This window comes from Physcomitrium patens, chromosome 9 (assembly GCF_059467195.1).
Source record: "Physcomitrium patens ecotype Gransden chromosome 9, ASM5946719v1, whole genome shotgun sequence".
Taxonomy (NCBI): domain Eukaryota; kingdom Viridiplantae; phylum Streptophyta; class Bryopsida; order Funariales; family Funariaceae; genus Physcomitrium; species Physcomitrium patens.
This window is the reverse complement of record NC_143418.1, coordinates 15,323,623-15,351,560: the sequence shown is the minus strand read 5'-3', so window position 1 is coordinate 15,351,560 and position 27,938 is coordinate 15,323,623. Positions and strand designations below refer to the sequence as shown.

The 27,938-nt window shown below is 36.2% G+C and overlaps 2 protein-coding genes across 3 annotated transcripts; one reads left to right on the top strand and one right to left on the bottom strand.

The window, feature by feature from the left end:
• Positions 1 to 1,036: 1,036 nt before the first annotated feature.
• Positions 1,037 to 9,857, top strand: LOC112286784 (DNA damage-binding protein 1). 2 transcript variants are annotated; one of them, XM_024529047.3, is made up of 19 exons: positions 1,037 to 1,408; positions 2,170 to 2,218; positions 2,707 to 2,766; positions 3,017 to 3,108; positions 3,267 to 3,318; positions 3,551 to 3,613; positions 4,004 to 4,053; positions 4,250 to 4,325; positions 4,590 to 4,799; positions 5,128 to 5,234; positions 5,355 to 5,463; positions 5,744 to 5,944; positions 6,186 to 6,401; positions 6,565 to 6,675; positions 6,870 to 7,145; positions 7,511 to 7,785; positions 7,990 to 8,344; positions 8,512 to 8,793; positions 8,977 to 9,857. In XM_024529047.3, the coding sequence occupies exons 1-19, from the start codon at positions 1,305 to 1,307 to the stop codon at positions 9,556 to 9,558; spliced, it is 3,270 nt and encodes a 1,089-aa protein (XP_024384815.1). In that variant the 5' UTR covers positions 1,037 to 1,304; the 3' UTR covers positions 9,559 to 9,857. The 2 variants fall into 2 exon arrangements, with proteins under 2 accessions (XP_024384815.1, XP_024384817.1); XM_024529049.3 differs by having other exon boundaries at positions 1,040 to 1,408; positions 8,952 to 9,857.
• Positions 9,858 to 13,261: 3,404 nt separating this feature from the next.
• Positions 13,262 to 21,485, bottom strand: LOC112286877 (importin beta-like SAD2). The gene is made up of 20 exons (XM_024529223.2): positions 21,177 to 21,485; positions 20,464 to 20,625; positions 19,493 to 19,628; positions 19,294 to 19,381; positions 18,898 to 19,056; positions 18,464 to 18,626; positions 18,136 to 18,320; positions 17,840 to 18,013; positions 17,515 to 17,660; positions 17,013 to 17,317; positions 16,604 to 16,763; positions 16,338 to 16,379; positions 16,055 to 16,173; positions 15,641 to 15,839; positions 15,237 to 15,368; positions 14,961 to 15,064; positions 14,535 to 14,854; positions 14,106 to 14,400; positions 13,859 to 13,982; positions 13,262 to 13,741 (listed from the first exon to the last, which is right to left on the bottom strand). The coding sequence occupies exons 2-20, from the start codon at positions 20,551 to 20,553 to the stop codon at positions 13,569 to 13,571; spliced, it is 3,114 nt and encodes a 1,037-aa protein (XP_024384991.1). The 5' UTR covers positions 20,554 to 20,625; positions 21,177 to 21,485; the 3' UTR covers positions 13,262 to 13,568.
• Positions 21,486 to 27,938: the final 6,453 nt, after the last annotated feature.

Genomic DNA, 27,938 nt, shown 5'->3' with positions numbered 1-27,938 from the left:
TATGTTTTTTTTTATATGGAGTATACTACAATACTAATACATGTATAGAATGTAAAATCTTACACAGATAGAATTTTTAGATCAACAAAGGATTAGTAGATCCTCTCAATTGAATGAGTTTGTGTTTTCAAATCATTTGAATTTCTAATAATGCACCAAAACAATCAAACCAAAAAGTTGTTTCTAATAATTACAATTAGAGATAATTATCTAAATAAAAAACTAAAACTATAAAACTTCTTCAAGAGAAGTTTCATTATTTTTAGTAGTAGCTAAATTTTATTATACTTGCTGAAAAAATTATATTTTAAAGAAGATGGTGGTTTATTTTTTTCTATTAAATTTACCTATACACTTTATTGTAAAGTTTTCTAATAAATTCAACAATCTATGATTATAAAAAAAAAAAAAAAAAAAAAAAAAAAATTGTATGATGCGTGTGCCAAATATAAAGGAATCATTTAAATTTGATATTTTGGAAAAAATATATATATTCAGAATTATCATAAGATTTTTTTTTAAAATAAAAACATTTTCAGCCATTTTCCTGTGGTTTTTCAGTTAAAAATGGAGTATAAGTAGACAACAGCATTCCACTAAAAAAGAAATGAACACTTTAAGAGTAGGGTAACATAATTTTCGATCCAGAACTATCTCTGAATTATTCAGCTCTTCAATATTTGTCGAATTTGCTGTACACATCCTGAAAATTGAATGAAACAGTGATTCGATGCAACTTTGTAAAAGGAACTTGGCTTGGCTCTCTGACTGATCTGAAACTGTCTTCATGCCAACAGATTCTACGCTGGAACAGTCCCCCATGTGCAAGTTCTTCCGTGGAAAAGGTCCTGGCGCACCTGAACATTCCAACAAACCCGATGCGCTGTGTCCATCTGGCAATTGAATGGCCAAGTTTACGAATCTTACGTGTATCATACCCGTCGAGGAGTATGTGCCCTTCTGACGGATATCTATCGGGTTGGGGGGGGGGGGGTATATATAAAGGTTTCGTCCACATATTTGCAGTGGAGTTTGCTTTTGAAAAAATTGCATTAGGGTTCTCGGAGCTCTTTCTCAAAACTTTGCTTGCATGTTTCGCTGAGAAGCTTGGTTACTCTCGTACTTGCTTGCATAGCCGGCATACTGTCATAGATTTCGGTAAGGCGAGTTAGCCGCAAGAGGAGGTGTTACAGCTTTGGAGAGGGGAGGGGGAGTCGAGAGACAGCCACGGGTTCAAATTTGAGGAAATTCAGTGCAGGGACGAGAAACAACGGGTCTCAGAAGATCTGTAGCGAGGGGCAGCTATGAGTGGTTGGAATTATGTAGTTACGGCGCAAAAGCCTACCAATGTGACGCACTCGTGCGTCGGATACTTCACTAATCCGCAGGAGCTAAATCTCATCATTGCGTATCCTTTTATTTACGATACACTCGATCTCTTTTTATATTTTACTTTCAATGTTTGCAAATTATGCTGGTTCGCCTCCAAGCTTTCGATTGTGCCTACTCTATTGTATTGAACTGCGACAATTGCTGATGCTTGAGGACGAGTGCACTTGTTGGAAGAGGCGGTGTTGCAGGAATCTTTAGAATATCTATAAACTGTAGGTTTAGGTCAAGTGTGTAGTCGTTTGCGTGCCGATTGTGCTTTCCAGTAGGCTACGTACTATTTTTTTTGTACGTATTGAGACGTAATTGAGCTACCTCACGAGTAGAAGTTTTACAAGTCAACAACTTCTGTATTAGATTTATAGGTATTTTTCGTCTTGGGGATACAGAGGACAGTGGCGGTCCATGAAAGTGTCCAACTTGATTAATATAGCTCACGCACGAATGTTCTCGAGTACGTACTTGGTTTATCCCGAGTTGATGGAAGGCTGTCAATTATGTCATGGGTCCTCGCTTAGAAAGCGTTGTCCATTTTGTGTGTACAATTAATGTGGTATAGCGTTGGATTTTTCTCTTGGTATCAAGATATAGCCTTTTAAAGAGAAGGCGTACATGGAGGGACTATTTTACTGTTTCAGTAGCAACAGTTAGAATTGATGAATTATAACGTAAAGGTTGAGTTAGTAGTTCCAATGTTAAGTTTTCTTTCTGCATCACGTGTCATTGACGCAGTCATGCTAATCACTCAGTTGGAAAAGGGATCCTTGACTTTTATTTCAGAAAATGCACGCGAATCGAAATTCACCTGCTGACAGCATCAGGGCTGCAGGTAAGGATTCGTTTTGGTACCCTAAATTCTTTAAATTTTATTTGAAACTTACGTAGGTGTTAATTACGTCCTTCTTTTAGAATTTTATGCAGGTTCCTAAACAATCCCTCACTTGATCCGATTACAGCAGTGGAGCATTCACCTGTAGGATCACAATTGTTGAATACAAGGTCGTGAGAATTTTATGACACACCTTAAAATAAGTGCATTTCATTTTGAACCTCTTCAGTATGTCTTTCATTCCTGATATTATCAGAGGTAATTTTCGTCGTAGTACCGATGATAGTTCCAAGGAAATCGAATCTACTTTCCTGAACATTCTGCAGATTGAACACTGAAGAGATGCATATTTTATTACAATTAAAATTGTTCTTTATGAGTACTAAAACTATGTTTCCCCATAGCTTATAAAATGTGTTGTGAAAATGCATGCGCAGTTTTGCTACATTTTAAAAACCAGCTGATGTTGATGCTTTCTCATTATGCAGTCTATGCTCGATGTCCCTTTGTATGGCAGAATCGCCACACTGGAGCTCTTTCGCCCTCCTGTAAGTTACTGAACGTTAATACCTGTTTTGAAGCTATGGAGCTGTTTAAAAGTTTTTGAGCCAGGTTGAACTGGATTTTTTCATCATTTTGCGACTCTAAATCTACAGCGCAGCATGTTATCAAATGGTTTAACCTGCCATTGGGTAAAAGGTTCCTTATCGTACTTGTCAACATGGAACTCAGCGCTAGCATATGAACTTATAAAAAATATGACGCAACGAAAACTTTATTGTTGTGCTTTTCTTACAGGGTGAGTCACAAGACGTGCTATTTATATCGTTCGAAAGATATAAATTTTGTGTTCTTCAATGGGATGCAGAAACCGGCTCACCTATTACACGGTAAAAAACTGGACTTTCATTATGACGTCCTTTAGTTCAGTTGGTCGAGTCACTTAGTGTCATATCTTTTACCCTTCTACTTTCCCTGTCTTGGACGTTCTCAAAGTAAACATTCTCAGTAGTGCATACTTCTCAGTTGTCGTAATGGTTAAATGCAGAGCGATGGGAGATGTATCCGATCGAACTGGTCGACCAACAGATAATGGACAGGTGTGTACTTGAAGGATTTGTTTTGCTTACAACAAAATATTATGTCGAGAAAAGGAAGAGGTTTAAGGCTTTGTTCAAAGTTATATTGAGGTTTAAAGTTTGAATTGCATATTGGTACAATGTTTTGCTGGCTTTTGGTTTTCCCTTTAGTCAAGTCTCAGGTTTTAGAGATTATGTGTGTGGATATATGTTTGGACTTCTATGACTGTGCCGTGTTCTCTTTTGTTTCCAGATTGGCATTGTTGATCCCGATTGCCGTCTTATTGGTCTTCACCTTTATGATGGGATGTTTAAGGTTCGCCCTTAGCTCCTCACATATCTGCTGTGTTACTGATGATCTGTGTTCAGCTCTTGGTATGATATCTAGATTGCTTTGCGTTGAATCGAGGAGGTCCTCTTTGGTTTGTATCTGAAGGTCTTTTCTTGCCGAAGTTGGCGCTTGTTTTAGTCATTGCATGTGTCAGGTATTTGGGAGTTGTAGCATTAATAATCGAAGTGATAGTTTGCCACCTGCTCTTATTCATAATATATTCGCTGTTTTTCAGAGTAAATTTGGCTAAGAAATCGGTTCTTGTAGGTGTGCTCAGAAGTTTCAAATAATGAATCTCGTCTTCTCAGTCTCCAAATCACATGCTGGAATTGAAATTTAACAATTGCCAATGACCAATTTTTTATATATTTTTAGGTGATTCCTATCGACAATAAAGGTCAACTTAAAGAAGCCTTCAATATTAGGTATGAAAAACATCGTCCTATATAGATTGAACACCCTCGCTGCTTTCATACACTTTCTTAGTGTAGGTGTTTGTAATACATCTCTTTTTGGTTCCCTCTTCTCTCTCCACTGATCCTGTTAGAAATAATTTTCTACGTAATCTAGTGCCTTGCAAGCGTTTCTTTATTTTCTTACTTCAGAAGGTGCGTCATACAGGTTGGAAGAACTGCAAGTGCTCGACATTAAGTTTCTCTATGGCTGTGCCAATCCTACCATTGCGGTTCTTTATCAGGTTGAATCTCGTCACACTTTTGACTCCAGGACTCAATTTGTCGTCAATGGCGATCTGATTGCCTATTCTGCAGCAGAGCTGAAATATATCTAGGGTACTCGTATAATGTAGTTCTCTTCTTGTAAGAGACTGATGAATTGTTTAAGAGGTTTTATTTTTCGAGAGTAATGCTTAGATTAAATGTTCTGATAATCAGAAAGTGAATTTTGAAGGGATTATATTTTTTCCAAGCACTGACGCATCTTTTCTGATGGATTCCATTAGGACAATAAAGATGCAAGACATGTCAAGACGTATGAGGTGAATCTAAAAGAGAAAGATTTTGGAGAGGGTCCATGGTTGCAAAATAACCTGGACAACGGTGCAGGCCTGCTGATTCCTGTCCCTCTTCCATTAGGCGGTGCTATCATTATTGGGGAGCAGACTATTGTTTACTACAACGGCTCTGTTTTTAAAGCGATTCCTATCCGACCGGTACTTAAGTTCTCTTTCATTCTTGTTTCCTTGTTTTTTGAGGCCCCTCCTGTAGAGACAACCAGGATATGAAGCCCGTTTCAAACTGTAGCTGCATGAGTCTTAGCATAACTTGGGCATTTGAGTAATTTCAATCAATCTAGTTTAAAAAGAATCCCATGTTGAGTTGTAAGCTGGAATACTTTAGTGAGCTAGAACTTGATGGGAATGAATGAACAAAACTTTTAGACTTGCTATCGTTTCAGCTTTGAGAAGGATGCGTTTTCGGAACTCTGGTTTTTCCCTGAGTTGATACTCATGGTAGATACGCTTGGTGGGGTGTTCACAGTCAATCACAAAAGCTTATGGACGAGTGGACAGTGATGGGTCTCGGTACTTGCTGAGCGATCACAATGGCATGCTATACTTACTTGTTATCTCGCATGATAAGGAAAGGTTAGTGTTTTATATTCTCAGGAGTATCGTTTACCTGAAACGAAAATACATTTTATCAGCATTTTGCGATTGTAATTATATTGATAGATATATAAACTGTGATTGAGTGATTTTTTGCAGGGTCTCAGCCTTGAATGTGGAGCCACTTGGGGAGACATCAGCAGCATCTACTTTGTCCTACCTTGACAATGGTGTAGTATTTGTCGGTTCCAGCTATGGAGATTCGCAGGTTTGTTTATTTGATCTTTCATTTTCTCTGTCTTTAATCATGTTTTTATGTTTGAATGTAGTGAATTAGTTTTTTTTATTTGAGAATCTTCAAAGCTATGAACAATAGCCCTTCATGATGCGGATCTTTATTTTTAAGGAGACGGAACTTCTTGGTGCTTTTCTCTGAGTTACTATATTTGCACTTGAAAGTGCTTGGTGTGCCCTACGTACACCGATTCCCTTTGCAGCTACATTTTGAAGTCCACAAGATAATGATAATATCTGATTTGGCTCTGCAGTTGATTAGATTGAACCACCAGGCAGATGTCAAGGGATCCTATGTTGAGGTTTTGGAGAGCTTTGTGAATTTGGGTCCAATTGTGGATCTTTGTGTTGTGGATCTTGAAAGGCAAGGTCAAGGTCAAGTAGTAACCTGCTCAGGTGCTTTTAAGGATGGTTCCTTGCGTATAGTGCGAAATGGTATTGGCATAAACGAGCAGGTTAGTCTCTGTTTCAGTTTGCTGGGGGGTAGTTTAGTAAAAACTTGTGCTATGTGACTATGTTTTATTACTAGTAGTATTCTGATTTCAACATTCCGTGTATCAGCTCTCTATCTCTTGTATCGCCTAATCGTTGGTTATCTATAATTTCCATTCTTCTTGGCCGATGAAAACGAAGCAAATGTATGGATTTTGTAATTATATCGCATGTATTGAGGCATCCATGAGGTGATTCTTGCAGGCCTCTGTAGAGCTTCAGGGCATAAAGGGCATGTGGTCACTGCGAGCATCTTCAAGTGATGTCTATGATACATTCCTTGTTGTGAGCTTCATTAGCGAGACACGTATTTTGGCTATGAACACGGATGATGAGCTTGAAGAAACCGAGATCGATGGTTTTGACTCTGAAGCTCAGACTCTCTTTTGTCACAATGCTGTCCATGATCAACTTGTGCAGGTACAGGCCATGAATTATGTTGAGATTTTATTCGTGCAGGGTCATAAAATTCATGTGTTGTTTCTTGCTCTTAGTGCAAGGGGCAGGTTTGTAATGACGTCTCCGTTCTAGTTTATGTGATTTTCTGTCTTACTGTTTCCTGATTTTTTATCATTCAACGCAGGTCACGGCAGGCTCGTTGCGTCTTGTTAATGCAAAGACTAGGAAACAGCTCACTGAGTGGAAAGCCCCGGCACCAATGACGATTAATGTTGCTACTGCTAATGCATCTCAGGTTTGCCCTGATACTGTAGTATTGGAATCTTCAATTTTACAAAGTCAAAGCAGTATGTTATGATGGACTTAGTCACTAATCTCTTTGTCTTTGTTTCACTTATTTTATCATATGGTGTCGTTTTTCTTGGTGAATAGCGTTCTTTGGCTGCATCCTTGTACTTTGCTGATTTTGTCAATAAAATGGATGATCAGGTCTTGCTTGCAACAGGAGGTGGAAATCTTGTATATATTGAAATAGGGCAAGGTACACTCACAGGGGTGGCACATTCACAGTTGGAATATGAGATCTCATGTTTAGATATCAATCCTGTGGGAGAAAATCCTGAGCGCAGCAACTTGGTAGCAGTCGGTATGTGGACAGACATCAGCGTTCGAATTTTTGCGTTGCCGTCTCTTACCTTGATCAACAAAGAAATGTTGGGTGGAGAAATCATACCCCGTTCTGTCCTCTTCTGCTCTTTCGATGGGGTGAGGCTGCTTAATCTTGTGCACCTTTTTTCTTTTTGAAAGTAATTATTGCTGTAGTGTCCATCTCAGGATGTAATACTATCCTTCTGTGGAAAGTTCAAGTTTTTCCAGTATGTTGTGACGGTGAGTCCTGTCCATACAGCAGTACCCTACTCTGGGAATGAGTACAAATGGGTCTGAAGATATTGATTTATTGTGTTGTTACCCTCTAGTTGTCCTGCTTAGACAGATATTTTGTGTACCAATTGCCCTGCTTATCTGAGATTAATTCCCCTAATAACGTCTTCTGTTAGCAATTTGAAATTTACTTCGGGTGTCTTCAATTGTGATCAGAGTTTAATCTACGCTTTGTGGTGTATGTACAGTTGGCGTACTTGCTGTGTGCTGTGGGGGATGGACACCTGTTCAACTTCATGCTAAACCCTTCGACTGGAGAATTATCTGACAGGAAGAAGATATCTTTGGGCACACAACCTATAGCATTACGCACCTTTCGGTCCAAGAATACTACCCATGTGTTTGCGGCCTCAGACCGTCCAACAGTGATATACAGCAGCAATAAGAAACTTTTGTATAGCAACGTCAATTTGAAGGAAGTCAATCACATGTGTCCATTCAACTCGGCATCGTTTCCGGACAGGTTCGTTTTCAACCACCTAACTAACGCAATTATTTCGGAGGCCTCATTCCAGATGTGGATGGCAGAAAGCTGCATCATACGCCACTTTCATACTTCAACATTCGCAGCATAGAATATTACTTTGTGTCATACTTTAAATTTATGAACTAGTTGAATACATTAAAGTAAGGACCTTCATGACTGACTGATTTCGATAACTTCCAGTCTTGCCATCGGAAAGGAAGGGGAGCTCACAATCGGCACCATTGATGATATTCAAAAGCTTCATATTCGCACAGTTCCTCTTGGCGAACGCCCTTGCCGTATTGCTCATCAAGAACAATCTCGCTCGTTTGCCATATGTTCGGCCAAATATTCACAAGGGCCCAATAATGAAGACATAGAAACGCATTATGTACGGTTGATTGAAGATCAGACATTTGAGATAACATCTGGATTTGCTCTCGATCTGTACGAAATTGGATGTTCTATAATCACATGTTCCTTCACTGACGACTCCAACGTATACTACTGTGTAGGGACGGCCTATGCACTTCCGGAAGAAAGTGAACCTACTAAGGTTAGCAATTTTTAACTTGTCTTTCAAATTTCTATGTTGAGTTTTCTGGTTTATTTTAACCACATGAAGCGACATTTTCTTTTTATTCATAGCTTCAAGCTCATCTAACAGTCTGCAATGACAAAAGGTGTCTTCGTCTCACTTACAAACATGTTCTGTTGAAACAGGGTCGGATACTTGTTTTTTTGGTGGAGGATGGCAAACTTCAGCTGGTAGCAGAGAAAGAAATGAAGGGGGCTGTGTATAATTTGAATGCTTTTAATGGGAAATTACTAGCAGGCATTAACCAAAAGATTGCTTTATATAAGTGGACATTAAGAGATGGAACAAGGGTTTTGGAGATCGAATCTTCCCACCATGGGCATATATTGGCATTGTATGTTCAATCACGAGGAGATTTTATCGTTGTGGGAGATCTGATGAAGTCAATTTCGCTTCTCATTTACAAGGTTTGTAGTTTACAAATTGCTGATTTTATCACCATAAGATTATTACATTTCATCCTTTTACCCTGGTATGGGTTCTTTGCTTCCGTCTTGATTGCTTTCCATCTTTTTTAATCAGTTGAAGAGGTAAGAAGTAATAGTAGGTTGTTTAATGCTTGAAGAAATGACCTGCATTGAGTCCGGCAGCCTGAAGAGGGAGCGATTGAGGAGAGAGCTCGAGACTACAATGCCAACTGGATGACAGCGGTTGAGATTCTGGATGACGACACTTATCTAGGGGCGGAAAACAGCTTTAATCTTTTCACAGTGAGGAAAAACAACGATGCTGCTACAGATGAAGAAAGAGGTCGATTGGAAGTAGTAGGTGAGTACCATCTTGGCGAGTTTGTGAACAGATTTCGCCATGGATCTCTTGTGATGCGACTTCCAGACAGCGAAGCCAGCCTAATTCCAACTGTCATCTTTGGAACTGTGAATGGAGTTATAGGAGTCATTGCTTCCCTTCCACAAGATAAGTTCTTGTTCCTCCAGAAACTACAACAGGCTTTGGTGAAGGTGATTAAGGGTGTAGGTGGGTTAAGTCACGAGCAGTGGCGCTCTTTCAGCAATGAACGCAAAACTGTGGATGCTCGCAACTTTTTAGATGGTGACCTAATAGAGTCCTTTTTGGATCTGAGTAGAAACAAGATGGAAGAAATTGCCGCGCCACTTGAGATTTCTGTCGAAGAGCTTTGCAAACGAGTAGAGGAGCTCACTAGATTGCATTAAACTACTTTAAACCTACTGTCCAATTTCATCCTTATCTGTTAGTGAAGGTGGACGCCGGAATTCCTTGTTATTACGGCACTGGAGTCTATCCAGTTGTGCATTCAAGCCCTAGTTCTTAATGGGTACTGTAGCCCGTGTGTGTTGATTCAAATCCGTAACGTTACGGGTATTAGACTTGGGCTGATGGGCGGGAGTTAGCTTTTTGAAAAAGTTTTCAATCTTAAGAAACTACTCATCCTAATAATGTAGGAAAAGTTTTCAACTTAAGAAACTAATCCTAATAATATAGTGGCGACTCACTATCATGATGTACGTGCGTAGTTGATTTTGTCAGTAGTAGATGCATTGGATTTTTGTGAAACATAAGAATTGAGAGAATATCGTACGAAAACGGGGTCAGTGCCGTTCGTTGTTGCGCGAATTAACTCATGGAGAATAGATTTCTACGAGTTAAAATGGTTGAGTTTTAGTTATATATCTTTGTGAAATATTTGCATTATCTTTTTTTGGAAAGACAATAATAAAACTATGAACTGAGAGAAAGCGAGTTTTATTTGAAAGTCAAATTTTGACTTAATCGTTAATTATGTCTATGTGCTTGAGTTGGTAAGATTATTAGATGGAAGTGTTTTTAGCTTTGATTAGAAGTAATTGATATTAAAAAAAAAAAAGTACATCCCTATGATGCCATTGCCATCCCAAATAATTGTTTGATAATTAAGGAGGTTTTAGAATCAACTTGGATGGTTACAGGTTGTTAGAAAGTGTCATTTCAGGATCTTATACATATAATAATTCTTGCATCTAACTTTAAGTAAATTAATTAGTAGTGTACAAAAGTTGAAGTTTTGTTGTGTAATGGATTAAAAGCTATAAAAAATAGAGATTTTGGTGTGGCAATAATATAGCTCTTGCAAAAGCTATAAAACAAAGTGATTTCTAATCAAGGTAAAAAAAATATTTTGATTTTATAGAAATCAGCAATAGAAGGTTTAAAATTCAAATGGCTTCTTCAAAAAGCATTGTCTTTAATGGTAGCTTATCACTAAATCAATAGAAGTTTTAAGTAGAGACAAACTTGACTTTTTAAAGAAATTTGAATTTTTAAAAAAGTTACAATTTTTTCAAAGTAAGGCTCTAATCTTTCTTTAAAAAATCATGTTTTAAGATTTTATATTCTAATTGAAATTGCATTTGAAATATACAACTAAAATAGAAGTATATAAAATTTTATACAATTTTGTAAGCTTAAATAATACAAGTTATGAATTTTATAAATTATCAAGAATAAAGCAATACTTTTTGAAGGATTAAAACACCTTGAGAAAAAAATATTTAAGAAAATATTAAATATTCCTACTTGGTAATGTAAATTTGTTAAGATGATACTATGAATGATTTATAAAAGAAATTGGAGGATTATAACTAATTCAAATCATAATAAAAAATATATATAAACTACAAATTAGAAAGAAAAATACAATGGCAAGCCAAGTAACACATTATCAAAATAAAAAAAAACAAACCATCAACAATAATCTAAATAAGGAATAGCACTATAGATGTGATAAGCTCAAATTTATTTTTAAATTATTACAAACAAAAAATACACATTAATACATTAATACATTAATTTCTTTGTTGTAAATTTATTTATAAAAAAAATTATTAATAGCTAACATTCATTTTGAAAGTAGAGCATATAAAAAAATATCTTACTGTTTGATTATATTGAAGACATGTATATTTTTTTATAGATTTCAAATTTACAAAAGAATCAAAATTATGTATGCAAAAAAAATAATAAAAAATAAAAAATAAAAATCAATAATAATTGATAATTTTACTACTAAGTTACTTTATAATCATAGGTGATTTTGCACAATTACATGTGACTTATTCCAAAAATCTTATTAAAAAGATTACATAAAATATGAAGAAAATTATATATATATATATATATATATATATATATAGTAGAATATTTGAATATGTAGTAAGATATTGAAATAGAAATACTCAAATATAACTAACATGTTGTGCATTTTAGTATATATATATATATATATATATATATATAGTCTAATTATAATTCTTAAGAAGCATGTATTTTAAAAATTGTAACTTGGAGACTTAAGATTCTTTTTGAATTTTACAACTATAATTTTCTAAAGAAAAAGATACAAAGTAATTTAAAAAGACAAAGCTTAAGATGAATTTGTTTCATATAAAGTCAACTTTTACTTATTAGTGCTCAAAATTACAATTATAGTTATAAAAATATTTTACATAAAGTGACAAATATAATATTTTGTGTATATTATTAGATATTTAATTAATTCTATTATACCAAGATATATATATATATATATATATATAGATATACATATATATATATGTATATAATATTTAATATCAAATTTATTATGTCTATACTAAAAATAATTATATTTTAGTTTTATAAATTTTATAAAATTACCATATAAAGAAAAGTTTATAAATAATCAATATATGTGAATTTAATTTCTCCAAAAGTAAGTTATATAATACTATGGAAGTAACAAGTATGTCAATGAAAGTAAATAAGTGAAAGTTTGAGAAATTCCTAATTTAATGTAATACATATGAATCAGATGTATTTTAAATAACATAATCTTTAGAGATCATCTTGTGACATAATAAATGTACATATGTCACAAGATGATCATTCTACCAAAGCAAATGATGGATTTTAGGAATAAAGCTGTATCGAAATTCAAATTACCTTTGAGACATTGAAATAGTTAAATAAAAATAATTTTAAAACATAAGAACCAAAGAATTCATTTGTTGTAAAATCATTATGTAAGACCACTCAAATACTAAACAAAATGTCAAAATTCTTTGTGAAATAAAAAGATATAAAGTTTTATAGATGCAGATTTTTTTGAATGACTAGATAACAACCCATTTCTTTTATTTTTATAATTTTTATAATTTATGTGGCATATTATTAAGAAACTAAAGAAGCTAGAAACATTTATATTAAAAATTATCTAGAATACACTTGTTTCTTGTATGTATTTACAACTTGTTCATAAAGGCTATAGACAAGGTGTTGGTATGTGCACTTGAGGACTTGGGGATAAACACCAACAAATATACTTGTGTGTTTGCAAAGTATTGATGTTTTACTCATTTCTTTTTTCCTTCAGCTCTCTTGTGAGCAGCATCTCTATCACCACCCTACCTCTTGGACCACATCCAACATTCTATCATTGCTAGTGCGAGTACACTGATGTAGGTTCCTATTGTAGCCATGTGTTTTACTATACATCAGTTTAAAAATCAGTTCACATGGAATTGTTTAAATATTTTATGCTCAATTATTTGGGTCAAATGTTTTATAATTTAAAGATTTATTGCGACATATGTGTTGGTGTCTTTATATTACGAACGAGATATCTTAGAAGCCACATGTGAGGAGTAAAAATAAAGTAATACATGCTTATGATGTATAAGAAAATATCAAATTGCAGTACAAGTGGATTTCTATATGATTATTTTATGCACATTAATAAAGTGCCACAAAAAATGATCATATTACTGTTTAAACAAAATTCCTTGGACAAGACAGAGGTTTGCAGATTTAGACAAGACTGAAGTTACAACCTAGACCACAAATATATATCACAGTTGCTGTAAAGGCGAAGCAAGCACAGTATGAAGAGAAAAAAAATGACTCAACAATTTTAATGGGATTGAATCCCATTACCACTTTTGTGGGATACAGAGAGGTGAGAAGTGAAACCACGGGTTGTGGACTTCTCTAGAATGACCCTCATTGTAAACTTGGACCTATTCTTTTGGATAAAGAATTGCTCCCAAAACGCTCAATACATTATTGGCCAACACAGTGCAATAAATTTCACATCCTAATGCAACTCTCACATGATAACTAGCTAAATGACCGCAAGACAACACACCCCAACAAAATTCTATATCAATTGAACAGACTTCGGATTATGCCACTATTGCAGGGCAACTCCCGCACCTGCAGCAACTGCCTTCTCCATAGCCTCCTTCTCAATTTCCTTCCGCCTCTCTTCAGCGTGCTGAGCTAAGCCATGAGCCCAGGCCTGCTGTTGGAAGTCCAAAGAGCCAGACAAAGCTTGGAATCTTGCAGGATCAGATATCGACATTGCTGAACAAGGAGACGGCAACATTAGAGGCTTTGCCGTGAGAAATAGAAATACAGTTACCTCCAGTATGGAAGTGAAATGAACTTTCAAAAGAGAGAGAAGTATGTGGTGCAACAAACCTTTCATAGCATCAGAGAAGAAGATGAATGCATCGACGTTGTCAATAGGAGCCTGGAACTCCTCGTCATCGGCATAGTCCTCAAAGTCAGAGTCGGAATCGTCCGCATGTGAAAAAGCCTTGGCCTGCAAAAACAATGCATAGCGTTCAAGATTTAGACACTTCGTAAAGAAAAACGTTCTCCATGAGTAAACGTGTATGTTATTGCCTAATCGCAAAAACACCGAAGATGTGTTCTTTATACGCGCCTGAGCTGCTAGCTTTTGAAGCTTCTCCGTGCTCTCGTCACCCTCATCTTCGTCATCATCGATCTCTTTGTCCCATTCCCCATCATCGGCTGTCCCATCCCACTCCTCTTCGTCATCGTCTTCTACCTCCTCGACCTTCGCTGCCTCTGCACGCTGCTCTTTGTACGCAACAAGCAACTTCAACAGAGCCTTGAATACTTGATCCAAGCCTGCTTGAAGTTCAGGCGGCATGGCCGCCGTAGGGACTACCAATAGTGAAGCCAACCCTAGAATACAAACCTTCTTGTCGTGCTCCCTAATGAACCAAAATATATTGTTAAAGACCCCGGTCTAACATGAAAATCATAGTTCGAAGTACCAAGGTTCAAAAGTAGGAGCCATACACCGAAGAGCCAAAGTACCAAGCATTGTAATAGGATGAGATAGTACCTGACGAAGTGCAAGGGTTTGCCGGATTTCTTGACCTCATACAGCATTTGGAACCACGATTGGAAAATTTCGCTGGTCACTCCCAAATGTTGTAGAATGGTAAGGCACATGGGTGCATTATAATAAAGTCCGTTGGCAATCACATTCACGAGCAAGTCCTTCAAGTAGTTCTTCCTTGTTTTGCGAAGCCTCTCTATGCTAATACGCAGGTAAGGCTCCAACCATTGATCCACTCGTCCTCGGCAGTTTTGCAGCACTGCTTCGATCAACTTCGGAGCTGGTTCTATGTCACTGTCTTCAAGTTTCTCAGCAGCCATTAACTGCCAAGAAGGCACTGATAAGTACCACCAAAAACCATTACACCAATTGCAGGAAGGTCTACAAGGATTTTATCAAACCGAAGGAAAGATCTTTGGTAAGACTTACTGTAGATATGACTTTGAAGAGGCTTGTTTGGTAATCTGGCTGTGTACATGTCAAGAAGTGCTCTGTGCTTCTTGAAATATAATTATCCAATGGCACCAAAAGATCTGCACATGGTAACCAATAGGTATGTAAGAAACTAGTCCCAAGCGTTTCATCGGCAGTTTCAAATGCTTGCACTCTGCTTCATATACTCCATTGTCAAATTCGTAAGATGAATTATCATAGACCTTTAAAACGAGCGCCAAAGGTATCAAAGCACTCTGTAACAATACTCACTCTCAAAATAATCGATAGCCCATTCCAGAAGTGCATCGACCATGAGCGGCCACAGACTCCACATGTTCACTGATATTACAGGCGAGAAATAAGTCATGTACGATACTATCTCCAAGACCTCTTCAAACACATCTGCAAACGCCACAATGCACATGCCAGTGAGTTTTCGGTAAGGTTAGGGACCACAGCATTCTCTAAAAACTAAAATTGACTCGGACATCAAAATCGAGGTACACGAACATCTTATTTAAATCATACCCCATATCTACATGAAGGCAGGCATACTAAAAGAGCTTAAGGCGAGAAATGGAACCACAACAATGCTCTTAACATTCAACAAGAGTTAGACTCTTAAGTTACAGCTTGCTTACAGAAGACCACCTCAGACGAGTAAAGAAGCTCACCTTGACCGTCAGTAGTCAGCATTCGTTGCATGATGGGGAGAAGTGTTGGCTCAATAGCAGGATAAATTTCAGGTAGCCGACTAACAGACTCCAAAATGGTGCCGATAGCTCTCAAGCAACCCACTGCAGCTAGAGCTCCAGAATCATCCTCGTCATCATCAGTCTCTGACGACTCTAGACACTTCCAAAACGCAGCAGCCTGTCCAGTAAAACTCACAGGATTCGTAAAAGGTGTGAGATTCATTCCTCTATAGAAGCATGAGCAGCACAAACAATGAGATAGACATCGACTAAAACCAATACTTCGGCCAGTACGAATACGATCATACATAGAACACGTATCCCACAGAGTACCAACAGAAGCCAACAATCATTTTCATGGGGCTTAAGTTCAGGGACTGTAATCTCCTATACCAGATTTTGGCAGAGACCAAGTGCATAGGGTGCCATTTCTTCCCCGAATTTATCCACAATTGTCTCCAATGTGAAGACAAGGTCCTCATTCTCGACTTCGTTCATCAGCTTGAAGAACTCTGTATAGAAAAAAGCACAACTGGCATCACATTTAAAATCCAGACAGGGGATTGTTCTTATATACTTTGGTATTGGACAATGACGCGGGACCAGTTTCCCTAGTTCCTAGGAAGAACATGAATAAATAAATTTGTAAATAGTTCCGCTTCCGTAAGGATCTTACCATCAAGAAGTTGAGGTAATATTGGCCGAATCTCACTAAGATCTGCAAGGCAACAAAAATGACGAAAGAACTCAATTTGATGCCAAAATGGGATAAACCAGAAAATTTCGAGCTAGCTTCGAAGCCACGGGATCAAATTACAAACATCTCTACCAGAAACACTTGCGAACATTGGTAACGATGACAACCTCTTTGAAAAGAAGAAATTGGACAAAGTGTGAAAGAAAATACTGTCTGCAAAGAGACTGAGTAAAGTGAACGCATACCTTTGCACGCTTCGACGAACGTCCGGAGAGAAACAACAGAATCAACCCGCACTGGAAGCTCAGGATCAGTGAGGGCTGCGACAACACTATGCAAAGCAGAGGTAAAATGACGCTGATCTGAGAAAGTAATATCAGCATACTGTCCCGCCACCCAAGCAGCCTGCAACAATCAAAATTGAATAGCAAGTAAAGTCGGGATGTTATTGTTCTAGTAAAACAGAATAGTGCCAGTACCAAAGATATTCATAACCAAATACAAAGAAAATTACACAATGGCCTTCACTGCTGTATAGGCCACAATGGCGATTTCTCCGTCATGCACGTTCGTAGACATTCACATCAAGATGTTAGAATGCAGATACAAAAACAGAACCATGCCAACAAGAAGAAGGCAATGCCTTGAAAGTACCTTGGCTCTAAGATGACCGGCAGGGCTTCTGAACTCAGGATACACATGGTTAACCAACATGTGCTCAAGTTGGGACTTGTAAGGCTCCGTAAGTTTCAGCTTGTCATTCAAAGCGCCAACAGCTAGCAAAGCTCCATCCTTTTGCCTATATGGTTTCTGGTCTGCTGGGGCTTCATCATATCTTCTGAAAACCTCAACAATGAATGATAGAAACTTCTGCAAGTTCTCCTTCCCTCGCTTTCTGACCAATTCGGAAATGAAGTTGATAGCTGCAGTACGAGGACTATACATGTCCTCAATGATATCTGTGGAAGATAATAAGCACATTCAGAACCAGATATCAGTCACCACCACAAAAGTAGAAAGATTTACCAAGAGTGCAAGCACGTCCATTGTTGTTGGAAACATCACCAAAAAAGATCAAAAACCGGATCATGACACACACAGCCTAGTTGATAAAAGAACAATGCCACAAAGTAAGGTTGAATGAGCATGTACTTACCATAACCTTTCCGGACATATTCATGTGGATCTTCTCGCCATAGTACATCATCAGCATCATTGAAACACATAAGTGGGAATATGATTTCAAACAGGACCACATCAAGTTGAGGTTTCAACAACTGATAAGTAACAGCCTTGGACACACTGCAAACAAACAAAATATATCAATCAATCACTTCGAAGAATTCTCAGACTTAGAAAAGAAAAATATATCTAGAAAGCTACATACAACATATAAGACAGTTAAAACAGAAGACTGAATCAAAGATCGTACACAGAATCACACGTGTTTAACGGCTGTGCAAATTGATGTTCTTAAATACCTGGTGCTGAGGTACTGCAGAGCCAAATTGATGACTCTGTCAGGTAGATACCCATTCTCCCGCACAACACTAAGCAGCTTCATATAAAGCTCTAAAAACTTTCCAGAAAAATTCTTTTGAAACATCAGAGCAAAAGCCTTGTTCTCGGGCTTAGACATCTTCGGATCTCCAAATCTGAAAAACCACAAAGGAAAGCGGTAAGAATGAGAAAAGACATAAAAAGTGGGAGACAAATCTGAGTGATGGTGGGCAAATCTCCCACTGTAAGACACGAACATTACAGTCCACGAGCTCACCTATTGTAAAGTCGGTTCATGATATGCAAAGTCCACTTTTTCACTTTCCACCACCCCCACACTTTTCGTTGCTCAGGATTTGTAGGCTGACCCTCCACAGGAACAGGCCTCTCCAAAAGATTGTGAAAGCTCGACATCCATGCAGTGAAAGTGTTCACATCATGCAAGAGCTTTGGTATCTCCAGCTGCAAATAATACAAGAAGGTAACATGTCCATCAGCAGACCGGTCTACAAAGATTGATGAAAATAAAGACTCAGATAACATGGACACAATAGTTGCAATGCATGATCTATTGAATCAAGTTGAAGCTTTATATTATTTCTTACATAAGCTGACGACCAGAAAATCTTCAATATCAGCTTGATAAGATCTGCAACTTCGATTGCAGGATTCGGGAGTGCTAAAAGATGGTTCAATATTTCTAACAGAACTGGAAAAGTCGTATTAATGATATGATACACTGGCATTCGCTCTTCTTCATCCTTGAACCTGTAGACAAGGAACTAAACTGTTAAAATGATCCATATGTCCGAAATAAATTAAGCGCCTGCCAGAGTAACACCCTGGGCACGATTTATAGCAACAGCCGCAGATTTGTTTATATACTAAAAATGCATGCTGACTACCGTAGTAACAATATTTTAAGCACATTGCATATTTCTCCGTGGCTATTCAGAATCACAAGCATTGCACATATGTTTGTGTGTAGGCAAAGAAAATGTGTGATACATGTTAGTAATAGTGATTAGAAGAAACTTACTCATATTTGCGAGTTAAAATGCGTAGAGCATAAAGAGCACCGTAAACTCGCTGTTGGTCTTGAGACTTCAAATTGTTGAAAATCGCAGGAAGAAGATCCGGCCAGTGCTCTGGATAATCGGCGTGGATGCAAGTCTTCAAGCATTCACCAAGTTGGACCCTGGTGAAAGTTGCATACAAAATAACAATATGTCATGAATAAAACTTTCCAATAATGCTTTCCTAAACACCTAAGTATTCTTGCTCACGTAATTCCATCACTCACCAATTCGAAAAACTATTGTCATCCACGTGAAACTAGACCTTGTAAGTATCAAATTAGGATTGGAAAATAACATGAAACTTAAAATAGCTTTTACGAGCAAAAAAACTAACCATTGCTCAAACATGACGTTACCTGATTATGTAAGGAGCCTGCACAATCGCCTCCAGAAGATGCTCTCTTACAAGGGCCTTATCGGTATCAGATATTTTTGGTACTACAACTGCAAATGACGACCACTTACAATCAGATCCAGCACACTAGTTATTACATTCAAACTCTATTACCTACGAGAAAATGTCATGCACAAGTGAAAATGGTTTGGACTGCTTACCAGGTTCTCGAGGCACCCAATCTCTAGCAATCACGTTTTTGAAGTAGATACTGGCAACCTGGCGAATGGACAGGTCTATGTGTGTCGCCACAATAATTTGTAGCAGTCCCGCAAGATGCCCCTGAACATGTTGATACTATACCAAAGAAAAATTATACGTCAGCACTAGAAAAACTGCAATTAATACCTACATATCTGGAAATGATTTACCCGTCATGGTCCTCTCCCTTGCTTAGATATAAACATCAGTTCAACTTTGAGAAAAAAGCGTATGTCCCGCGCGTATCTAAATGACTACTGCAGCAGTGCGTCACAAATAGGTCCACTGAAAACAGTGGATTCCTGATCAGTGATTAAGGTGACATCATCGAACTGGCAGCAGGTAAATTGTAGCTCCAAGAAAGAGAAGCATGCACAAGTACGTGGTCGAAACCGACGTTAGCATCGACCAGGAGTCACTCACAGTAATTCAATTCGATAATGACAGATCCAGCGAGACACGAAGACGGCACAATCAGATTCTCTTCTTTCATTGAGCCATTATCCAACTGAAAGTAGCCAGTAAGATTTCGAGTTAGTGCCTCGAAAACTGCTACAACTCAGATATTTTCTTCGTGTCCCTAATTCGTACCATCAAAGGCAGATGAAACATCAAGCCTGACAAACCCATCATACATGGGTTCCCCCATTCAGGCAATGTCCAAGAATGCCGAGGGGGAATGGAAGACCTACAGCAATAATTTCGAGACCTTCGAATTACCAGATCCACGTAGAAATTAACAGTGAATGACCTCCGGCGTCTTATTCGAGTCCGACGAATACCCTAGGTTCGCAGGAACTTAGGTCCTTCGGCAAGTGAGCAATCGAGCATCAACCACTCGCATACGTAATATATCCTGATTGAGATAAACAAAATGAGGAAGTTGAAACACAAGACTTTTCTTAAAAGAGAATGGAAGCGATATATTGACCTGATTAAGCCGCTCTTCGCCGGCCTTCCGCTCTTCGGGATTGGTGCTGAGGGCGGATTGCAGCACGGTGGCTAAAGTCGGCAAATCCATGGCGACTAGAATCTTTCACCACTCTCTTAGGTCGTTCAGCAGCTAAGCATCGGGTGCAGTACCTTCAAGTCCCTGCTTTTACACACCACACGCGCACACTACTCACTCAAACCCCAGGATCCATCTACAATCACAGTTAATCTGCTAGTTTTATAAAACACCACAAATGACAGGACAAAGTACTTCACCAAAAAATAAAAAAATAAATATACTTCTAGATTCAACGCCACGCCTTCCCCTTCCACCTCAACTCAAGACCCAACTCAAATTAAAACTCAACGTGAACCCGTCACACAACCTTCCCGTCACTTAATTAAACCTTTGCCACCACATAAACCTCACCATCGCCTCTTCATCCACCACTCAGACCAAAACAAAAATCTATGCGAGGACGCCCGATCACCACAATACTAGCTCACAATCCTCATACCACATTCGCATCGCTCCTAAATCCGTGAACTCAAAAACCTCTCAGATCACCTCTCCATCCCGCAGCTGAATCTCTCTAACCCAAGAAGCCAACAGAACTACAGACCAAAAATAAAATGGGATGAAAAAAACACGCAGTCACCAAACATGAGGCAACAGCACCCTCAAGAATTGTAAGGCCGAGGAGAACTTACAAATGGAACGATGAGAAATGGAAACTCCCGGAGAGGGATAGAGTGAGGAGGAGGAAGCAATGGAGAGAGTGGATCCGGAGGGTCCGGGGGATGATGGACCCGCAGGGGGGAGAGGGAGAGAGAGAGGAGCGAGGGAGAGAGGCGCAGGAAAGTGGGGAGGCGCCGAAGAGGACGATGGAAAGGGTGGGCGTTGAGGGGGGGAAGTGCAGGCAGGGCAGGGCAGGAGGGCAGGAGGGCAGGGCAGCAGCCGGGGAAGCGAGAGAGAGAGAAAGGGGGAGGGGGGAGCAACTGCTGCTACTGAGTCGCTGTGCTTTCCCTTGAGGAACTCATGTGCCCTAATATTCTCTTCTTCTACCCCTCCTCCTCCTCCTCCTCCTGTTGGTTGTTTCCCCACCCCTTGTGGCCAAGCCTAGTTGCGGAGCCACCACCCCCATCCCCCCCCCCCCGCATGCCCTGCTCTGTCCTCCTCCTCCGCTTCCGTCTCCGTCTCCGCCTCTCTCTCCCTCTTTCCTCCCCTTTCCTTTCCTTCCCTCCCCCTTGTGCTCTTCTTTCTGCTCGTGTCCACCTCTCTCTTACCTTCGCTCCCCCCATCACCGCGCCTTCGTCCCCCAGATTTCCTCTTGCGCCGGATACAGCGATTCATATGGCCGCCGCGAAAAGTCCATGCGAATCAAAGCTGCCATTGCAGAGCCCATATTTCTCCTCTCTCCCTCTCCCTCGGAAATTTTCCTTTTCTTAGATTTAGAGTGACCCTACATATGAGCCAATAGGGATAGAATTCTCTCACATTTCGTCTCATCAATGGCATTAACTTAGATTTTCTTTCATTACAGAAAAAAGCATACAATGTATAAATATTATTTTAATATGTATATATATATATATATATATATATATATATCCATATAAAATTACATTGTTTTGGTATGTATAATTTGGTTTGTTTTTTTAGAATGTATAATTTAAAATGTGGATATTACAATGATTGCACTTGATTGGTTTTGTAAAACATAAGAAACATAAATTTTATAATATGCAATATGGACAATATGGACATCAATGATATAATTTCTTTATTTTTTTGCATATTTCAATTGTATTGAACTTGCAAAAATGTACACTTCTTCTATTGTTGTAGATTGTATATAGAGAACAAATAGGTTTAGAATGTCCATATTGCATATTATAAAAATAACAAGTTTTAATACTTCTTTTACTATTATTATTTCTTTTTAAATATATGTATATATATTTATTTATTTATTTATTTATAAATTAGAAATTAATCCAACTTTTTTTTAATTGTATTAGTATATTTGATCCATATGCATTAGTATTGATATAGATTTGGCATTAATAAGTACCATAAAATTGGCATTTTTTCTCTTTAATTGTCTTATTTTGTATTTTTTATATTTCTAAAAATGTTTAATCAAATTATAAGAAATATTTTTTAAACAAGGTAAAAATATGTTGATTTTTATTTTTTATAGATTGGACCATTGTGTTTAATCTTCTTCTAAACAGCTTTATAATTTGGAATAGTTTAATCTTTGTACCAAGTATGAAATAGGACTAAATTATCTCAAAAATCTAAGATTCTTTTATTCCACAATAATATAAAACTTCATCACAAAATAGGACAAAACAAACTAGATCAAAACTAAAAGGAACTAAACAATATAGGACATGAAAGAGAAACTAAGCATATGGAAATAAAATAGAACATAATTGAATAAAAAGATGCAAAACTAAACTTTACTAAGAGAAATGGTGCAAAGCCATATTTGACCAGATACTCCAAAAGGCCCTAGTCAGTCCTATTTGTACCTTGTCTTACTACCTTGGATGTTCTAGAATGTTCTTAGGTGATAGATCCCACCTAAATAACCATCCTAAGCTTTTTTTAGAAGGTTCTATCATAGGCCCTATTTAAATAACCGTCCTAAACTCTTTGTAGAATGTTCCATAGTGGATCCTATCTAATTCACTAAACTAATCCCAATTCTAAAAACTTCCATGGTTTTATTTATCTATACAATTATCTTATCTATACTCTATTATAGTTAATCCCCCTCCACTAATGTAGAACATCCTCATTTTTCTCCCAATGCTATCTCTAAATTATCTCTTGGCAATAGATGAGATTTTGTACATGTTCTTACATTGTATTGTGAATGGGATAACCTATCCAAAGAACTTTGTACTGAAGTTGTAGACTTCCGCTACCATGATGAAGGTAATAATGCTCCAAAATGTTGCCTATTTCATATTCTTGTTGATCATCAACTATAACTGGTGGTGGTTGTGGTTAATGTCGATCCGAAAAGTGCTTTGGCTTGGTATGAAATTCCTTCAATTGTGAAACATAGAAGACTAGATGGACCGGAATATGTAGCAGAAGCTCGAGGCTGTATGTAACATTAGAAATCACTACAAAAATATAAAAAGATCCAAGCCATCGAGGTGTTAATTTATGGATTTGGGTTGATGTAGCAATTTGCAAGTTGGCGTTAGAGAGTAACACTTGATTGCCCTCCCAAAAGGTCTTATGTTACTAATTGTTATCCCTATATTACTTCTGTCAATTCTTTGAAGTAAGCAGGCAGTGCCGTTGTCGTATTGTGTGATTTGCTATTTGGAAATATATTGGGTATCTAGCTGTAGAGAGTTTAGCTTAAACCTTTATATGAATCTTGTCTTAGCTTCCAAAACTCCTTTGATTTGTATAAAACTCAAAATATAACAAAATCCCTTCAAAATATTTTTTTCTCGCGAAGGATTTTCTTATCTTGAACTTTAGAAATTCATAACTCTTGATTTAGCTATTCAATTTGTTTCAAATTTATAGGGTAGGTAGAATTCATCTTTAAATTTTATTACAAAAAAAACCAACTGTAAATTCACTCCCGATCTTTTGACATCTAAGAAATCCTAGCAGATGCTCTAAATTCTAATTTACAAGCACCTAAGTATTATTTTCTTAATATCTCAAGAATCCAATTTTTAAATATCATCAAACTTATGTACAAAGTTTACTAACATGAATTTATACATTTTCTGAAATTTTGAGCCAAAAATTTATCAAATTACTCAAGATATAGCTTAAGACACAACCACTAGTAAATCAGGTCACTTACTACCCTTAGATTGCATGTGCTAACTTCAAATCCAATAACTCTTTTATTCCAACTTGGAATCCAACAAGCAGTATACAAAAAGTGTAGGTAAAAAAGTGCTTTCTCCAATCATAATTGCCAATCCTCAATTGCCTTTCGTACACATGTGTTATGCCAAAAATAGTGACAATAGCTCCCAAATCAATGCCTTAACTTTGAGCGCCTTTATTTCTTTCATATAAACTCCAAATCATACAAAATTTGTACCAAAACCATAGCCAAAAACCTAAACTTCCTAACCCTAATCTTCAAAGCTCAAATGGCTCTGAAAAACTAATCCTAATCCCTAATATGGCCTTGGGCAGCCTCTTCAAAGTCCATTGGTCATGATTTTTGACCAATAGGAATGGAGATTTTCATCATCCATCTCCATTCATCTATATTGGTGCCCTCATTACTTCCTTTGCTACCAAAATCCTTCTTCAATCCTTTTTTTTATGAGATTTACATAATTTATATTCTAAATACCAAATAAAAGAACCAAAATAAGTTTTCAAAAGTCACCAATGTCTAACAAAGGTGACTCTAAATATTTAGAAGTTACTATCAATCAAAATCAATCTTAAAAGCCACTATCAAAAGAAATTAAAGTTATACAAATTCTATAGTAATCTTTTTGAATGATCTCTTCTCAAGATAATAATCAAATTATATTTTACAACCAACTAAAATCTATTAACATGGCTCTCACTATGTTCCTTAGTAAATTATATATTAAGTATATAATTACATTATTCTCATATAATAGCCGAACTACAACACAATACCGTGCCTCTTGTAAGGTCGTTGCAAGCCGTTATATAAATTCTTCTATTGTCGGGTTGTTAGTGTTGATGGGACAATAGAGAGTTACTAGCATAATTGGATGGTGATCAATATTAAGAAAAAATGGTGAATGATCGGTACTTACTTGAATACTATCAGTATAAGCAAACTCTAAGGGCATCAAGTATTTATTCTAATTATTATGATGAACCACCACAAATACCCATAGCATATCTTCTAAGGACCAATTTGCATGCTATATTTATCCATCTGTTTGAAGATGGAAGGCTATGAACATGGCAAGTTGTGTGCCTAGTAGCTTGAAAAAGACTTACAAAAACTTCCCTTGAAGCGAGGATCCCGATCTGAAATGATGACATGAAATAATCTATGGTGACAAAAGATGGTATCAAAGAAGACTCGTACAAGCATTGGGGTATAAATATCTGAGTACATTATGGCTAAGTGAAGTCGCTTCAAAAATCGGTCTACAAAGATGGCAACCACAATATGATTAAGAAGCATTTGTGACAAACACGTAATGAGATCTATAGTCACCTACTGCTAACATACCGTAGATAGTAGAATTGGCTACAATAGTTTAAGAGATGTTACATAGCGAGCTTTGTTATGTTGACATATCTTTAATTAGAAATTTAATTTAGATTATATTAAGATTTCTATTTTTAGTATTTTAAAGGATTCTTTTTGTTTCTTTTATGACTTTGTTTAAATTTATTTTGATAGATTAAAGTTTGATTGGATTATTAGAGATTATTTGAAGTTTATTCAAGGCTCTATTAGACTTCATAAAATTGTTGTTACATTGTTACTTACCTTCCATAGCTAGATGTCTAGTATATTTTCAAGCAAGAATATATGTAATATGACAATACTTAGGAAATAGATTATATCCAAGCTTGGTGAATCAACCATTAAAGCAGCATTAGGAATTATTGACAATATGACTTTTTCTTATTTATTTATTTTTATTTTCTTTTTTTCAAAATCTTATTAAATTGATGGTGGAGTATTCTTAAGAAATTATTCAAGAATTATTTTTTATATTATATTTGTAAATAAAAAAGATATAGCAGGTGGAAAACATGATTAAATCCTTCTACCATTAAAGAATTGCTACTAAAAAAGAATTTATAATCAAATAAAAAGAAAGGATATAAGGAATAGAGGAGGTGATTAAATTCTTGTAACCACTAAAGATGGACCTTCAATAAGAAATTAACAAGAATGGAAAGTGATGACCAAATTTAAAGAAAAGCTCTATCTTTGATGAAGATCTTCATCTAATTTTAATTGATCCTAATACTTAAAATAATCCTAAATTTGTATCTAAACTTTCTTCTAATCCATCCTAAATTCCTTCAAGCTTTATTTTTATTTTGAGTTCCTACAAAACAAAAATCCACAAAATATCAAAAGATTATATTAGCAAAAGATAAAAATAAATAAAAACATAAGACAATAAAACAATTATCTTCAAAGCAAGCCTAAGACTTATAAGATAACTCTCTTAGAAAACATATCAAAATGTAAATTAGAATAAACTTCCAATTAATAGAAGATTATTTTAGCTCACAAGAGAAAGAGTCACTATTATATACTCGTATTGCATACATCATAATGTTGTTTGTTTTAATGTTTAGAAAACGGCTATAAATTCTTGGTCATTATATAAAATGTCTACTTTATCTAATACTATGTTATATCATAAGAAACTATCTGATTTTCTATACTATTCACAAAATATAAAAATATAGCCATTCTTCACACACAAAGGAAAAATGAAGGTCGACTCTTCAATCCATCATTTTTTTTACATTAAAAAAACCATCACAATGTAATGAAAAATAAAAGAACACAATTAATTAATTGTAGATGGTAGAATAAAAGATACACATTCAAATGGATGGAAACATATATTATAAGATTATTTAGCTTGAAGGATTTTTTTTCAAAAGATTGAAGGAAATAACTAGCAATAGCAACTATTATGTCGCATCATTGTGCCAAGCTTTCTATTTGAATCTACCATTTTAATCTACTTATTAAGATGAAGGACTTGAGGGAGCACCATCTTAGTCAACATGGTAGATCTTACTTGACACAACAAAATTTAAATAAGTACAGTGTGACAAAGCTTGAATATGTATAGTACTGATTGCAAATTAGAGACTAAAACAATGATGGCTCAAGAATAAAGAATATGAGAAAAATTTAGCAAACTTAAGTGGATATGAGCTAGAAAGTGGGAATAAGGCAAGAAGATTGTTTTGAGTTATGTCTCTTACTCTCTTTAAAACAAATAGTAAAAGTTCTTTCAAAACAAAAAAAGAGAAAATAAAGATGGCTATGATTATGACCATAATGAAGAATATGACAATAAATATAATGTGTTTGGTTTTCATTGGTTGCAGATCAAATAATAAAAAAATGAATCTAGACATCATATTTTTCCATTATTGTGATGATAGATGGATCAATTTAATAAAAAATTAGATCTAGTTAATATTCTTTTTTTTACATATGTATATATGTATATATGTATATATTAATAAAAATTAGATTTTAAAGAAAAATAATAATATTAATAAAAAATAACTATTTTAATTTATATTTTATAGAAAATTTATAAAATAATAAAATTATTTATATATAAAATTATATATTTATTTATTAAATTATAATTTTCAATATAATTTTGATTTATAAACAAATATTTTAAGCATATTGATTGGAAGTCTTTTAAAAAATAAAATTATTTAGTTTTGAAAATATATATAGAATTCAAAAGATGTAT